The 16098-nt window shown below is 39.3% G+C and overlaps 1 protein-coding gene across 2 annotated transcripts in view; it reads left to right on the top strand.

The window, feature by feature from the left end:
* LOC122716172 (diacylglycerol O-acyltransferase 1) overlaps positions 1-16098 on the top strand; it is a 93111-nt gene that overhangs the window by 28151 nt on the left and 48862 nt on the right. For both annotated transcript variants that reach the window (XM_043939020.1, XM_043939021.1), the window contains 2 exons: positions 4034-4086; positions 10801-10909. In XM_043939020.1, coding sequence (XP_043794955.1) covers positions 4034-4086; positions 10801-10909 — 162 coding nt within the window. The remainder of the gene's footprint in view (positions 1-4033; positions 4087-10800; positions 10910-16098) is intronic.

The following is a 16098-nucleotide window of genomic DNA, read 5'->3' as shown; positions in this document are numbered from 1 at the left end:
TAAGGGGAGCGTTGCCTCGATTATTCTTCTTGCTTCGACTTACTCTTATGAAAAATCGAAAGAAGAATTCTCGCGTTGTTCGTGAAATTTTCTTCGACGATTTGAAAGTTAAATTTAAATTCGACGCGGATCGAATTAATTATTCACGCGTTTGTGATAAAAAAAAAAAAGTAGATTAGAACAAATTTGAGAAAAACATCGCAGGAGAAATCTTTTAAATCTTGCATCCAAGATTACGGTGCAAAAATATCTCTGGAACTTCTTTATTAATAACACGATAACAGACACATTCTTTCGGTGATTATTTCAAGAGAATGAATTTAAAATATTTCATCTCGTTATTAATAATTCAATTCGATCGAAATGATTATGAAAAGTTAACGTGAAAATATTCGACGAATGTTGGCGAAAAGTTTCGAAGTGTTGGAAGAGGGTGAGGAGGGGAAAGGGGATAAATCTAAAGAACGCGTAATGAGTATTCTTTAAAGTTTTTACCTTTGGAAAAAATATATTTCGTACAAAATAACAAAAATTATCTCTGAAAGATGCATCTCTTTCGAAATTATTTTTTTTTTTTTTTTTTTTTTTTTTACGGATGAAGCACAGTCGTAATAATTTCAACGAATTTATCGAACGTTTCAAGAGAAATTTATCCTCCTCGATTGTGCGTCCCACGGACTTTCACCCCTCCGATAAAATATAACACGACGAAACACGAGACTGCTATTTATTGTATTAATCGACTTTCCTATAATTAATCTAACTTTTTTTTTTTTTTTTCACGTCTCTTTAGCTTAATGCAACGCATTTGATTCGTCGATCAAGTCTATTTGTCTTCGTTCCGTGCGGACGGGCGCACGTGCGCGTAATTCAAGCGCGTGAATTGAAAACGCGTGTACGAATATCTGGTCTGGTACGGGCCAGAAAAATGCTGGAAACTCGTAAAACGCGTACGAATTCAAAGAGGTCGTAATTAGTCGAGCTAGGGAACACGTGTCGATCATAGTGAAACAATCGTTGTCCCTCTCTCTCTTTGCCACTTTTCCTTTTTTTCCCTCTCCTCTTTTTCTTTTCCTTCCTTCCTCTCCCTCTCTCTGTCTCTCTCCCCTTCCTCTCTTTTTATTCGTATCGCTTTTACGAAGTCCTCGCCTCTTGAATTTCTTTTCCAAAACCGAAACGTCGAAAGGGGGTCAATCGAAAATCGTGTGCGCTCGACGTGATGGTAACAAGTTCGAATGTCTCAATGATGCGTTTGAATATATATATATATATAGTATCGGTGTTGAATTAAATATCGACTGGAGGAATCGCGCATTATCCAGTTGACCGAAATATATATTTTCGCTCTCGCACGTTTCCGATTCCCCGATAAATCGAATTTCGATACGCGAATTTCTTTCATCCGTACGTACGAATCGAAAAGCGATTGATTCGAAGAGTTAACGCGGCGCGATCAAGGTAACCGCACGTGTAAATATTTGAATGGAACGCGAGTATCTATCTGGGGTCCGTTTATATCGAGAGAGAGAGAGAGAGAGAGAGAGATGTGTACGCGTCTCGATTGTTTGTTCAAAATAATATTTAACGTGGCATTGGAAACAAGTGTTAGGCGATGATATCGGTTTATATAGCCTGTCTGTTACTAATCAAACGAAATAGAGAGGAAGCGTCGAATCGATTTCGATCTCGACGCGCAGGTGACTAATCGGAAATTGAGGGAAGTTGAGCCGGAGATATTACCTGTACACCGTCATCGGCCGTGTGATACGCTCTTTCAATTTCCAAACGTCACTTCTTTGACACCCGGTGTGAATTCGATGATGGATATCGCCTTGTTGATTTGCATTCCCGTAAAGTAGCAAAAGGATTCAAGGCTTGTTTTCAATTCCGCGTCGAGAATCCCTCTAATTGTTGTTTAATTCGTTCCTAATTATCCGTTTTACGCGGCCACGTTCTCTTTCACGAGAGACTGGATTGAAATGAAATCGATTCAAAGCTTGTGTAACCATAGCCATTCCATCGTTCTTTTCGAACTCTTTTTTTTTCCCCTTTTTCTTTTCTTTTTTTTTTTTTTTTCTTTTAACGATTTAATATCGTATGATACGTAATTATGGAACGAAACGGTTGGTCACGGATTGGTACAGCGTGTAATCAGCGTCGACGAAGCCGATACAAAGAATCATAATACGCTTTTATCATAATTAAAACGTCGGGAGGATTTAATTCACCGTTGATATTCCGACGGTTGCGCAAGGATCGTTTTCATTTTACAAAACGATTGCCGTGTTTTAAAGCCCCCGACCCGATTTGCAGGGGTGGTGGAAATCTTGCGATCCTCAATTTTCCAAGTGTGCCTATCGCGCGGTTGCATCTCTTAAAGTTATTTAACTTTCGCCATATTTTATCTGGCCGGGACGGACGATACTTCGAACAATATGAGGACGAAATGAAATCGTACGTACTCGTACTTGCGCTATCACGCTCGTGGCGAATCCTTGCATAATCTACCAAAGTGTTTTTGGCTCGGTTCTTCGGAGGGAGGGTTAAGGGACGATAGAGAAACGGATCGAAGATAAAATTTGTATTTTATTTTCAATTGACGTGGAATCATCACGTGAAATCACCGTATTTTTCGAGAAGTTTTAGTTTAGAGATTGGCTTCGATCGATATAAAAGATAGAGATATTAATTATGGTTTATCGAGTAAAATTCTACTTGTATATATTCTATCTTTCTTTTATTTCTCTTCTTCTTCTTTTTTTTGTTCTTTTGTTTTTCATAAAAAGCTTATGCCGCCATAAAAGTGAGATTGCAGAGTGAAGAGAAAGAGGCGAGAAATAATAAAAGTAAGCGAAATAAGAGCAAAGAGTGAAAGAAAAGGTTAGAAATTTAGAAGGGAATTATGCATAAGAGTGTTCTTTTTGAGCGGTGAATGAAAGATTAAAAGATCAGTAGTCACGGCTCATTACTGGCCAGACAACCGTGGCGCAACAGTATATCCTGCATAATCGCGTACGTATCTCTTTTTTATTAAGTTTGATTCACACCGATTCCTTAAAAGTGTCTACAAAATTTAAATTCCGTCGTACATTTTAAAAATGTATGAAACATCTTTTTAAAATATAATTTCAAACGATTATTTTTAAAATATTTAATTGTAAATTGCCGTTTATGAATTATTAATTTTTACATTTATATTTTCAAATATTAATAATCATTTCGAGTTTTCGAATTGTATGCCCACTTAAAAAATCTTTAAACTTTAATTCTTTTCTTTTAATATCTAACATAACGTAACATACGTTTTTTTTTTCTTTTTAGAATTTTCTTCAAAATTCTGAATTTTCTCTGAATTTTGTCTATTATCAAAGCCAAAAAAAATTCAAGACCTATGCGTTCTTCGTGTTATTTTGTACAAACTCAGGACAAGTTCGATCGAGTTTCCGTTTTGTAACCAGTGCTATTTTAGCTGATTTATCGGTGAGTTCCTTTCGTCGCTGTTAGCTCGATATCGGTTTTCCTCTATCTTTTTTTTTTCCCCCTCCCCTCCTCCCTCCCCCCTAGCTACACGTATCCGCCTATACGTGTGCTCTGTTATCCCTTCCAACAATTCCAACGGGGTTCTCGATCACCAGCAACGTTTATCCTCAATGCTCAAACCTTCGCCTCGCGCGCCACTGTTTTCTCCTGTCATCCCTCTTTCCACCTCCCCCACCTCCTCCTCCTCCATCTATCCATCTCCCTTTCCCTTCCCCTTTCGATTGCCTGCAGAACGTCACATCGTGTGACAGACCCTCGTCACTTGCTGTCTGCAGCCAATTGCAGAGGGGGCCCGGGTTACCGCCCTTTTCAAAGTTTCTCGTTCCGAAAAACGTTTGGACAACGAACAGTTCGACTCGGATTGTCCGGAATTTCGTTTCGTTTCGTTTCGTTCCGTTCACTCGCCCGTGGGAATCATTGAATTACTTGTTTCGATGTTTCTTTTATTTCTATCTCTATTTTTTTTCCTCCCCCCTTTCTCTGCCTGTTACAGATTCCACGGTGCCCATAGGCCTCTGCCTGCTGATCGAGAAGGGTCTGTCGTTGGTGAGTAACCCTTTTAATATCGCCGCTAACCCGAACCCCACTTTTTCCTTTTTTCTTTTTTTTTTTTTCTTTTTTTTTTTTTTTTTTTTAAACGAACCGCCGCAAATGTATTCCCCGTGCTAATACGAGCGACACAGGATGCGCGGGAATATTAAAAAACTTTCTCCCCCGCGTGTGTGTTCCGCGGAAATTTGTACATTTTTTTTCCCTCTTCTTTCTTTTCTTTTTTTTTTTGTACACGACAACGCAAAAAAAAAAAATAAATAAATAAATCGGACGGGGATAGTGTTGAAAAGAGGGTGACGGACGTGGAGGAGAGGGTTGTTTAAGAGAGAAACGCACGAAAGTTGGAAAAATATTTTTCACCCGTTTTGCGGCTGCTTTTTTTCCCCACCCCCTGTTCTGGCAAGAAGCATGTTGCTAAACTAAACTAATAATAATATCTCGAGCATATGGCGTCGCTGCCGGAAACTTTACACGTTCGTGTAAAGCAAAAAATGGCAGGCGTGTATATGTACGAGGGACGAGATCCGTGGCTCCGTTGCATTTTTCTCGTATCGAGTCCGGCCATGTTGTCCCAGATTCGAGGACATTCTTTTACATTTCTGTTAAACTGTCGATTCTATCGTTCCCTTGAAACCATCCAGAGGAGTTTATTATCCGTTTATTTTCCCGCAAATAAAAACGTGATCGCGATGTGACACGAAAATCCCGTTTCGAAAAGGGCAGAGCGCGTTTCGATCGCGAATCTCACGGCAGAGATCTCTTAATTCTAATTTCCAATTGTTCTTTCTTGCGGCGGGGAAACATTCGCGGAACTCGAACTCGTAAAGTCGACACGGACGCGGTTATTCACGTTTTGGAAATTAAATTTTTTCGTTTATAGCTTCCTAGACAGCACGAAGGCAATTTCCTGGTCAGTAATTTTGAAACTTTATGAGTTTACGACTTGAGCCCGGACCATTTCCAACGAATATACGGAGTTTCTGTACGTGTCATATAATGAGTCTGCTATGAACTGGTAATTCTGTTTCAACCGGATATAATTTCTCGCCAATTAAATCGTCGATAAAAAGAAATCATCTCTCGAGTTTTCTTGGAAATATTGAAATATTTCGCGCAGCAATCTCGCGCCGTTTATTTATCGTGAGATTTATTTTTATTTATAGATTGATACATGAAATATCGTTCCTCCAAAGTTCGAACTTTCAATCGAATATTGTTCTTTTCGTTACTTATCAAGTGGAGTGATTAAAGATAAATTTATAAATCACGTGTGTAAAATGTTAATATTATTTATGATTTATTACTCGATATATCGATACGTTATGCATGAGAATTAATCGGAATATTAGATGAAAATATAAATTGAATAAAATTTCAAAATTTCGAGAAAATAAAATACGAAAAGCGAATTAGAAAATAAAGAATTTTATTTTATCCTTCTTTCGAATTGAAATTATTTTAAAATAATCGGATAATTACAAAGTATAAAAATTATTATAAAAATAGCGAAAAATCTACGATTAAAACACACGATCCTTCCGATTAAGTAGAAACTCAAGTTTTAATCGAGTCAAGCTGTAAATCGAATTATCCCAAAGTAAGTTCTTGCGCTGGATCAGCATAAATTGAGCATAGATAGAACTCGTGGATTAAATAAAGTGCACGAAATGAAATCTTGTTGACGTGGATATAGATCCAGTTCGCGGGTTATTAAATACGTGAGAAGTATCGAGAAAGCGCGGAGTATCGAAGAAAATATATCGAAATATAACGAAATCTTACCTCGATTTATACAGTGTGTGTTAAAGATTCGTGATTTTAATTCACCATTAATTCAAGATTCAATTGGTTGAATCAATCCAATCGCTTTAGATATTTATTTATGAGTATTCAAGAGTATTGTTTTATTGGAGATCGAATTTAATATTTTTTTATTTTTTTATCAAAGAAATTTTTAAATTCTATAGAAATATATTGGAATATATTGTAATTGGCGACACGGAGCGGCGATACGACCGTTCGAAACGACGGCTGAATCGCGATTGATTCTAAATTTTATTTGTATTAGAAAGGGCGTTGTAAAATCGAACGTTCGAAATTTATAAACATACTAGCGTCGAATATCACTTTATTTCTACTTTATATAGAAAAGAATTATTAAAAATTATTTTTTGAATTAAGATTTAATTTATCGAATTTTTATAATATTTTTTTTTATGTGCATATTCCGGAATCACAATTTAAACTGCATAAATTTTTATTTTATCTTCTTCTTTTTTATTTAGCATTATTTAGCACTTTTTTATAACAAATTTTTATAAATAAAAAACATGTGTATTAATATTTAATATTAATAAATATTTTACTTTTTTTATTTTTAAATTTAATGCATTTTGGAAGAATTTATAGGCAATATAAATTAAGAAAAAAAATATGCAATTGAAAGAGACTTTAATGACACGATTTCCTTTATTCTCTGAATGTGTTTTATTGATTTATTAGGTATTTTTAATATATTTTTTTATATATTAATCGAATAAGTAACGCGTTTATAGATGAAAACTTGCAAACATAAAGAACGAATTAAATAAAACGAAATTAATGAAACATTTTTTATATGTATATATAGAATCGAAAATTCGTAAATCTTGTATCGATGGAAGATTCATTGGTTTAATCGATTCGTTCATTTCGGTAAGAGCGAGGTTACTTTTCTCTTCGCGGTTAAAAAAAAAAAAAAAAACGAATCACGTCGTGAAAAATGAAGGTTTATCACACGCGATAACACCTAGTTTAACACGGAATCCGTTCTCTTATCGCGAAGTCATAAAGATGATCAAACCAGCCATTGATACGCTCATCGTGGTTTCGATGATCGGCCTAGCGTAACGTTGCAAAGCGTGACTTCCATCCTCTTCTCTCTTCCTCTCTCTCTCTCCTACCCGTGTCGAGGCGAATTAGCGATGCTCTGGATAACGTCTATATACCTTATATCGTATATTCCCCTTGGCGATGACGCAAATACACGTCTGCCATCGTGTTAGCGTAAACATTGCCAAGTCCTCCGCACGGGGACCGCATCGTGTGTGCATCGATCAACGTGAAGGAGCAATCTGTCCTCGTGAATCTAAATTTTCCACGAATTTCGAAAAACTGACCCTCGGTTCACCTGGCTCGTCGTTAGGCTTCATTGTTGGGAGAAGGGAGGAAAAAATTTGGTTAAATTTGCGCCGAGTAATTGATTTACCGTCTCAATTATACGGATATTTGGTAGGAAATTTAGCGATATTGAATGTATATACGTACAATATTCGGTGCATATATAATATATCCCTCGATATGTTCCTGGATCTTATACGTGAAAGGATTATTTAAATTACTAATGATACGTGGAATTTAAGGATTTAAAGGCAGAAAAAAGAAAAATTTATAAAATTATTTTAAATAGATTAAACTTAATAAATTTGTATCGGTTTTGTACGAATTTTATAGATATATAAAAATTTTTTTTCTTCTAAAAAACATTGATAAAAAATAGCATCGGTGTCGTACGAAAAAATACAATTAAATATTATTGGAAAGAAATATTATTTATATATTCACAAAATTGGATATATAAAAAGTATATAAAATTTCATATTTTTATATACTCATATATTATATATTAATATATAATATTGCGTATTATGTATTATAAATAGCACGATAATTAAATAATCTATCAAATAATATTTACAATATATATTATAAAGTGGAAACAGAACGGCGCGTTCGATGTAAACGAATTGTGTGTTTACGAATTTGGATTATCGGTATTAACCTTCGACGCAATTCCCAATATTTCTCCGTAACCTTTCTAGCTTAAACCAGTTTTAAAATCAGTCGTCATTCGGATTTCGCTTCGAGCGGTCGCGTCGTCGCTCTGTGTCGCTAATTACAATGTATTTTCGCGTGTCCAAGTTTAATATCTCGTTATACATTTCCATATCTGCGTTCAACATCTCGATTCCTGTTATTCGACAACTTTATATCGGGTGAGTTTCATTAACAATTAAATAATCTTGCGTATTTGCGATACGTTAACAAATTGCAAACCGAATATTACCGGTTGTTATACGATTATCATGGAGACAATCGCGGGGAAACACGGTCAAAAGTTGTTTCCCGCAATCGTTCCCACCTCTCGCCTGCCTCTCCAACGATTAAATTTACGTTTTATATGAGATACGCGTATAGTTTAATTAAATTTTGTCGAACATACGTACGATTGGTTTGGAAACGATACATTTTAACGTGTAATTGGTATATCGCGCGGAGTCAACGGACGAAATTACATTCTTCTGGGAGCTAATTTCCTGGCTGGGTCGAACCAGTACCAATAGTAGCAATGGCCACCTTGCTGAACTTGATAATTACCATAGCCTGATTAATCGTCGGCCGCTAATCGAGTAATAATTTGACTAATGACGATCGCACGGGAACAACATAGTATGAATAATTTGACGATACGAATAATCACCCTGTGCGTATGAATAATACATGACAAATTAATCCCCAAAACTAACAGGGAGCCAGGCGGTGCAATTTTCAACCCTGTCCTACGCCCTCCTATCAATTTTCCAGGGATCAGTCTCTCTATCAAGCTTGTGAAACGTATCGTGCATAATATATATGTATATATATATATATATATATATATATATATATATACATATATGAGGGAGAAGGATACGATATGAAAACAAAAGGAAATATGGAAAGGGGATAAAAAAATAGGGAATAGGGAAGAAGAAGGAGAATAGATTAAAAAAAGAAAAGAAAGAAAGGGAGAGAGAGAGGGAGGGGAGAGAGATGGGAAAAAAAATAACACGAAAGATCGAAGCGTGCTACTAATTAAAATGCAAATGGCCGCATTTTATTAACGTGGAGAGTGGCGGACGCGTCGTAAGTAATGTCACGGTTTTACGGGGCGAGTATTAGCATGGCTTTTACCTCGGCTGATTATCTCGATAGATCCATTTGTCTCGATTAACATGTCCTGTTAATTCGATCAGCCGGAATTCCATTTCCTGTTAATACCTTTCTATCAGCCCGTGATCGTCCCGTGATCGCAATCAAAGAGACAAGAGAGGAGGGATTCCTCCCTTCGTCGCTCCTCGCGTGGCCAATTATTATGCTTGCCTCGTTCAATCCCCTCGTTCTCTCTCTTTGTACCCGGCGAAGACGAACGAGGAAGAGGGGATTTTCGCGTTCCCGTTGCGCCCGTTGCACCCGCGTGAATGTTTCAGTTGTGCAATTTGCCGGACCTCGCTTCAAATTCATGGTATTCTTTTGTCCCACCGTAATTGGGTCAAGCGCTTCGTAAATATTTGCCCCGACATATCCGGTTGCCGTCGGTTTAGTTGCGGACAAATACCCTTTCAGTTTGGATCCAATTGGATGCAAGGTTTCATAAAACTCGAAGGATCGATGCAAACTCGTAAGTAGACGGCGGAGCAAGAAGATTCATCTCGAAGAAATCGGACGATCGAGAATCTTTCGAAAGTGGCAACATTCGTGAAAAATTCTTGTCATTGTCTTATTTGCTTATAAATAAAGTTTATTCGCTGCGTATAAATAATGGGGGAGGGGGGATGAATGTAACGAATGGTTGTTTTTATTTTCTCTCTCTTTTTTTTTTCTATTCTCCCCTTTTCCTCTTTTCTTCTTTTTTTTTTTTTCACAATCTTCCTTTCGAGAGCGGGTTCAACGGTGCTGAGCGAACGGCGCTAAGGCTGACAACGGAAAATATAACGCGGAAGCGTGCCGCGGAATATTTTATATCAGATGAAAATGTTTCATCACTGGCACGGTTTCGTTTTTACCGCTGTGTATTTTGAACGCGTAATCCCGCGTAGTAGTAGTAGGCGCGTATTAAAATTGGGAAGGGGAGGGGGGAGGCAGGGACGATGAGTTTAAATAATTAACCCTGGCCCGGCTGTCATTTCATTTTTTATCGCGCTGCATGAGTTGAATAAGTGATATCTCGTTACGATTTACTACTAGTCGAATGGAGAATAATCCGCGTACAACGGTGGTCGAATAATTCGAAATGCTCGCTCGCCAACAATAACGTAATAATATTTTTTTCTTTGTCGATTTAATTATTGTCAATTGTTTCACGGCATGACAAAAAGAAAAGAAAAGAAAGAACGAAAGATAAATCGAATCGAAGAGACGACAAATTAGATTCGATCGATAGATAGAAATCGATCGAGTCTAACACGTGACGTATTAGCGTGACGCAAGACAAACGTGGAGCAAACGTCCCCTTTAATTCGTGGATCGCAAGGCCGTATCGCAACGCGATATTTAAATAACCAAGTTCTTGCAGGACAAGCGAGATCGTTCCGCTTGGCAGTGGATTTTGCAACAGACGTGGCCGGATACGGGGCCTCTGCATGGATAATAAACGACTTTCGGTAGTTCAACGGACTGCGTTTCAGCTTTCGTATTTTGAGAAGCTGAACGTTCTCCGGTCACCATCACCCCCCTCCGCGCCGCCGAGGACGAGGATGCCGCGTTCAAGCACACCCCACCCCCTCCTTCCTCCCCCGCTTTAGTGCCTGTCCTCCACCTCTTCCCCTTTCCTACCCTGGTTTCATGTGCCACGCGCTCCCTGCAACCGACTTCCGCTCGTAACTTGTACCTCTCTATTTTGTGCCGCAGGATATCATAGCTCACGGGCCAGGAATGGTGTTCCACATCGTAAACCTCATCGTGATGGTACTGATGCCGATGGTGGTCATCCACGTGAAGGATTCCGGATTCAGCCTGTGTAAGCGCCATTTTACGTATCATTTCATTCAACGCGATGCTCGATCCCGTGTATATGCTCGCACCCACGTATCGCGCGATGTACGATGGCGACCTATCGAAATGAAATATTGGGGAGGGTGGGGGGATGTACGACATCGTGAAGGTGTCTTCGCGTGGCGTAACGACGTTTCTGCTTTCTGGATAAGACGATATAGAGACCATTTGGAATGGAAATTATTTCTCGAAGCGTTGATTCTAAATTTCAGAAAATCGTGACGGCGAATTCAACGGATATTTTCTTTCGTTTTATTATGTTTCAGTTGTTTTTTTAGTTGTTTCGCGATAATACGAATCATTTTTTTTTTCTGATGGAAACGAAATTAATTGCGAATATCGCAAAATTTTTGTAATTTTTTTTCGATGTCGTATTAAAAAAAAAATTTAAATTGTTGTTTAAACGTTTTTGATAGGACTTTGCTTTTCGCTTTTTTGCTTTTCGCGTACTTTTTTTTTCTTTGACAAAAGAAACGTATAGAGAAGTGACGTATAGAGAGAATCGTAGGGAGAAGAAGGCAAGTGTTTCACAAGCGAATATTACACTTTTAGCCACGTGTGGAAAACTTCTAAGTCCATTTACGAGTGCATAGCTCGTATGGTTACGGGCGAACAATTTTGAATTATTCCGTCTGCGCGAGTTGCAAAAATGCAAAAGCTTAGGGAATCGGGGGACGTACAAAGGAAGGAATGTCGAATCGAAACTTTCAGCTTTAATGAAACTTTATAGCATTCCGTGAATTTCGAGCATCGTTTCTCTTTTCACGCGATATTGGTGTCCGTTGAGCTGTTTAATTATCGAAACGCTACCGTATATACGACGTTAGTGTTGTAATCATGCCGTTTAATTCGTTGCCATTGCAAAAGTTACGCAAAAGAATGCTATTTAGATCGTATAGCTGTCTGCTTTTCGAATATCTTTCTCTCTCTTTCCCTTTGGCCTTCCTTCCTTCCTTCCTTCTTTTCTTTCCTTCTTTCTTTCTTTCTTTTTCAATTATCTCGACCGATGTAAATCGAATCCATTGTCTCGCCTGTCGCCATGTTTACCATGTTTTTATATATGTATTTTCGCTCTCACCAATCTCGCCAATATTAGATCGATTAACGAGAGATAAACATATCGGTGATTCGCGCTCATTAACGCGATATTTTTAATTTTCGGCCGATTTTGATCAGTCGTGTCTACCTTCGATTCTACACGATGTCGGCACGATGCTTCGATTCTCGTTACGCGACGAGGCGGGCGTTGTAGCGGGGTATCAAAAATTCTATTTAAATGCAATACGCACGGTGATCCGTGAGATCTGACGGTCGAGTGTCATCGTGCACACGAATGCAATTACACAGGGGAGGCAACGATTGATCTACGACTCGATCGATTGTTCGATTATGCCGGTGAAGTTTGAAGTTTAAATTAGCAGGAAAACAAAATTTCATTTGTTTGGCGGATTACAGTTCAATCATGATATTTTTATATCCCATATTTCCTTCCCCGAATACACTTTGAAAATATTTTTTTTTTTTTGAAAAATAATTCTGGCCTCCCCCGAAATATATGATATATTTTGATCAAATTTTTTTTTATCAACTTCTTTTGTTATTAATCTATTATTTAAATTTCATTTATTTGTCGGATTTGCAGTTCAATCATGATATTTTTATGCGATATTTTTCGATCAAATATATATCGCAAATATTTTTCAAAAATAATGTTTTCGAATCAAATATAACGTTTTAAAATCAAATTTTTAGACGAGCTTCTTTTTTTGTCGTTAATCTTCTACTATTTCATTTTGCTTGTCGCATCGCAATTCGATTATTATTATAATATCTTTGAAAAATAACTTTATCCCCGAAAATATAATATTTTACGAAAGATCAAAATTTTAGACGGCCCCTTTTCTATTATTATTAATCATTTATTATTCAAACTTCGTTTTTTTTTACCGGTTCAGTCGTAATTACTTATCAAGATATTTTCCGATCGTTCGATTCACGAATATTTCCAAGAGATAGTCTTCTCGTCAAAACATTTTATTTTCGATCGAATTTCTTTTAATTAAATTCTTGGAAATAGTCGATGGATCTGATTCCGGTCGACAATTAAATTCGCGCTGTTTACCATCTCGACGTTCTTACACGTATATATATATATATATATATATACATATCCAACCTGTAGCTTGTAGAACCCAAACAAATAATTAAAGTTGGCGAGAAAAACCGTGGTAAAAAAGTTTCTCGCCGATCTAGTTGCCCGCGGGGGTTGCGAATCTCAATTAAAAGAGATTTCATTGGGACGTCTTTGGGGCAAGAACGATCGAAGAAAAGCAATTAAAGAGTAAACGCATCGAAGAATCTGTGGAAAGAGGGGATTCTAATTAAAGAATTTCAAATTAAAACATCTTTGGCAATGGACGCGCGCCCGATCTTCCTTTCGATATCGAATCCTTCCGATCTTCGAGATTCGGATCCTTTCCTTTTTCTTCTACTTCTTTTTTTCCTTTTCGAAAAAGGGCGTCGTATCATCGTAAAAGATCGCTTCCAAAGTTTTCTTCAGAAGGGGGGGACGGATGTTTCGCGTTGATTAAAGGATGGCGGATTAAAACTAACGAGAGGCATAATAATACGAAAGTTGCTCTCGCCGAGGAATTTTTTCGCGGGCGTTGTACGACGATTTGCGTTCTTGGCCGAGGTTTTATTATGTCCTTCGAGTTATTCTTTCCTTGACTGAGTCGCCCGAGTTTATTGCGGATCTTTTATCGCGGGGCCGGGAAACTGTGCGACTTCTCTTCTTCCTCTTCCTCCTCCTCCTCCTCCTCCTCCTCCTCTTCCTCTTCTTGTTCTTCTTCTTTCCGTTGCGTGAGGATAAATCAAAAAAGTTTGATTTAACGTTTGTTTGATTTAAATGTTTCTCTGAAACCAGGAGAAATTTTTAAAGTTATTATATCCATCGTATTCCTCGATAGAAAAATAAATAACGGATTGGAGCGATAGAAGAAAGATTTTTAGAGAGATGGAGAAGAATAAAATTTTCCGATAAAAGTTTTACGTACAGTATGCTACGTTTATCGTTATATGTTATTTTTTTTAGCTCTCGAAGAAGGGAAAGTCGGTAGATTTTTTCGTTGCGTCTCCCGACGCGGGATATTTCGCAAACGGCAAACAACGGTTGAAACAATTGAAAAGAAAGTGGAGTACACGAAGGATAGATAGATACGCGCGATCCTTAAACCGGCGAGAAAAGTCGTCTTGTCGTCGACACGTGAGCCATATAGAGAGATTCATACGTGAACTTAGTCGGTACATCCGGTTGTGTAAGCGCTTCTTAAAAGTTCTGAAGTCTGTGCCTAAAGGTGGTGCGGGTGAAGTGGGCGCGCGCAAGAGAACAAGAGTCGGCCTTCCTCCCTCTCCTTCCTCCGTCTCCGGCGTCCTCCTCCCTCCCATCTTCTTTTCTCGGTCGGTTCCTTTTCCGCCGTTTCGTCGAGATCCTCGACCCCTGACTCGACACGCGAAACGACTCACGTATGCGCGCGAGAGAGCGTGCTCTCGGGAAAAAGAGAAAAAGGAAGAAGGGAAGAAGGAAAAGAGAAGAAGAAAAGGGGGAGGGGAGAGAAAGAAAAAAATGCGGCCAGAGTAGACACGAGCTCTCCTCCTCGTCGAGAAGATCGAGGTCTTTGCGCGCTGCGTTTCAAAGCAGTTTTGTCTTTTGATTGGCGGCGTGAAAGGACGCAAAGCAACCCCCCCCCCCCCCCCCTCCGCGCCTTCGTAATTATCGACGAGCGGTTTTATTCGAGAGCTCTCTTTGCCGGGTGCCGGAATTAAAGACGTCAATGCCCGCCACTTAGCGTCGTTCCAGGGAAAAAGCGCGGACAGCCTTTCACTCGGGTGTAAATTTAATGAAACGGAGCTTCCATTTGTCGCGAGCGCCACTCTGAAATTGCATAAAGGGCCCGAGTGATTTTTCTTCCGACACACTGGTAAAGTAACTCGCAACGATTCGTGCCGATTGAAAGGTAGTTAATGGAAAAACTCCGGATCGATCTCGTTAACGATCCCCCCCTCCCCTCTCCTCCCTTCCTCGTGTCCAGGCTTGAATTATTCTCGACGTGCAACGGTCGACGTGCCTCGACGTATCATCTATATAGAATCAACAATTTTATCATTCGTATTTAAAACAAACGGAAATTTCCATTATGCACGAGCGGTAAAGACTGGTTTAACGTACGCGATCACGAAGGGGGAATATAATTTGCTCCCAAACAGGGCGCAATTGAATAAACGATAAAGCCCGAGGATCTTGAGGACACGTTGATATTATGCGCCAGAGAGAATTGTCTGCCGGCACGTGATTCCCCTCCTGTTCTTTGGAGATGCAGCGTACCATTAAAGTCAGAAGCAGAGGGAGAGGGAGAAGGAAAGAGATAGAGAGAGAGAGAGAGAGAGAGAGAGAGAGAAGGGTGGCGCGGCCGGTACAAGGGCGGATCGGGTATTCGACCGCGTCGAATATCGAACGTCGTTTCCCTCCGTTTCGTATCGAATTTTTCACGAATTGTCCAATCGTTTGCCTCCTTCGGTAATTACCGCTTTTACCCCGCGTCCCTTGCTTAGAGGCGATCGCTATGGGCGATCGGAGAAGCGAGGCAAGAGAACGCGGTTCCAAAAAGGCACCACGGATCGACGATTTAATTTTCACGCTCGTCGATCGCGATCTCGTTTCCCTGTGACGAAGTTTGAGGGAGGAACAAAGAGGAAAGGCGAATACAGGCGAGAAAATCGGGCTGATTTCCAGCAAGAATCGAAACGCGACTAGGAGAAAGGGTGGGAGGGTCGTGTAATTACGCGGCCAGGAAAATATCGACGAGCGGTCGCCCTCGAATTCCATTCCGTCTCCTCTCCTCTCCTTTTCGAATTACGGAACAACGCGACACCCAGTGGAAACGTGACACGAAGCAATCGACCTAGGCCCTCCCTCCTCTCTTTCCTTCTTTCTTCCGGCTCGCTTTTGGTCGACCCCTCTTACCCTTCTCTCCCCCCTTTTCGGTATCTCTCGCCACCGTGTTTCACCTCGCGTCTTTGTCCCTCCCGGCATCCATTCGCGTAGCTGCAGCCCGCAAATGCAATAAAAGGTGTCGAGTGTTTACTCGCACTGTT

The sequence above is a fragment of the Apis laboriosa genome, unplaced genomic scaffold, assembly GCF_014066325.1.
Source record: "Apis laboriosa isolate Shangri-la unplaced genomic scaffold, ASM1406632v1 scaffold42_cov153, whole genome shotgun sequence".
Lineage (NCBI taxonomy): Eukaryota > Metazoa > Arthropoda > Insecta > Hymenoptera > Apidae > Apis > Apis laboriosa.
The sequence above is the reverse complement of the archived record's forward strand: the minus strand, read 5'-3'. Positions and strand labels throughout refer to the sequence as shown.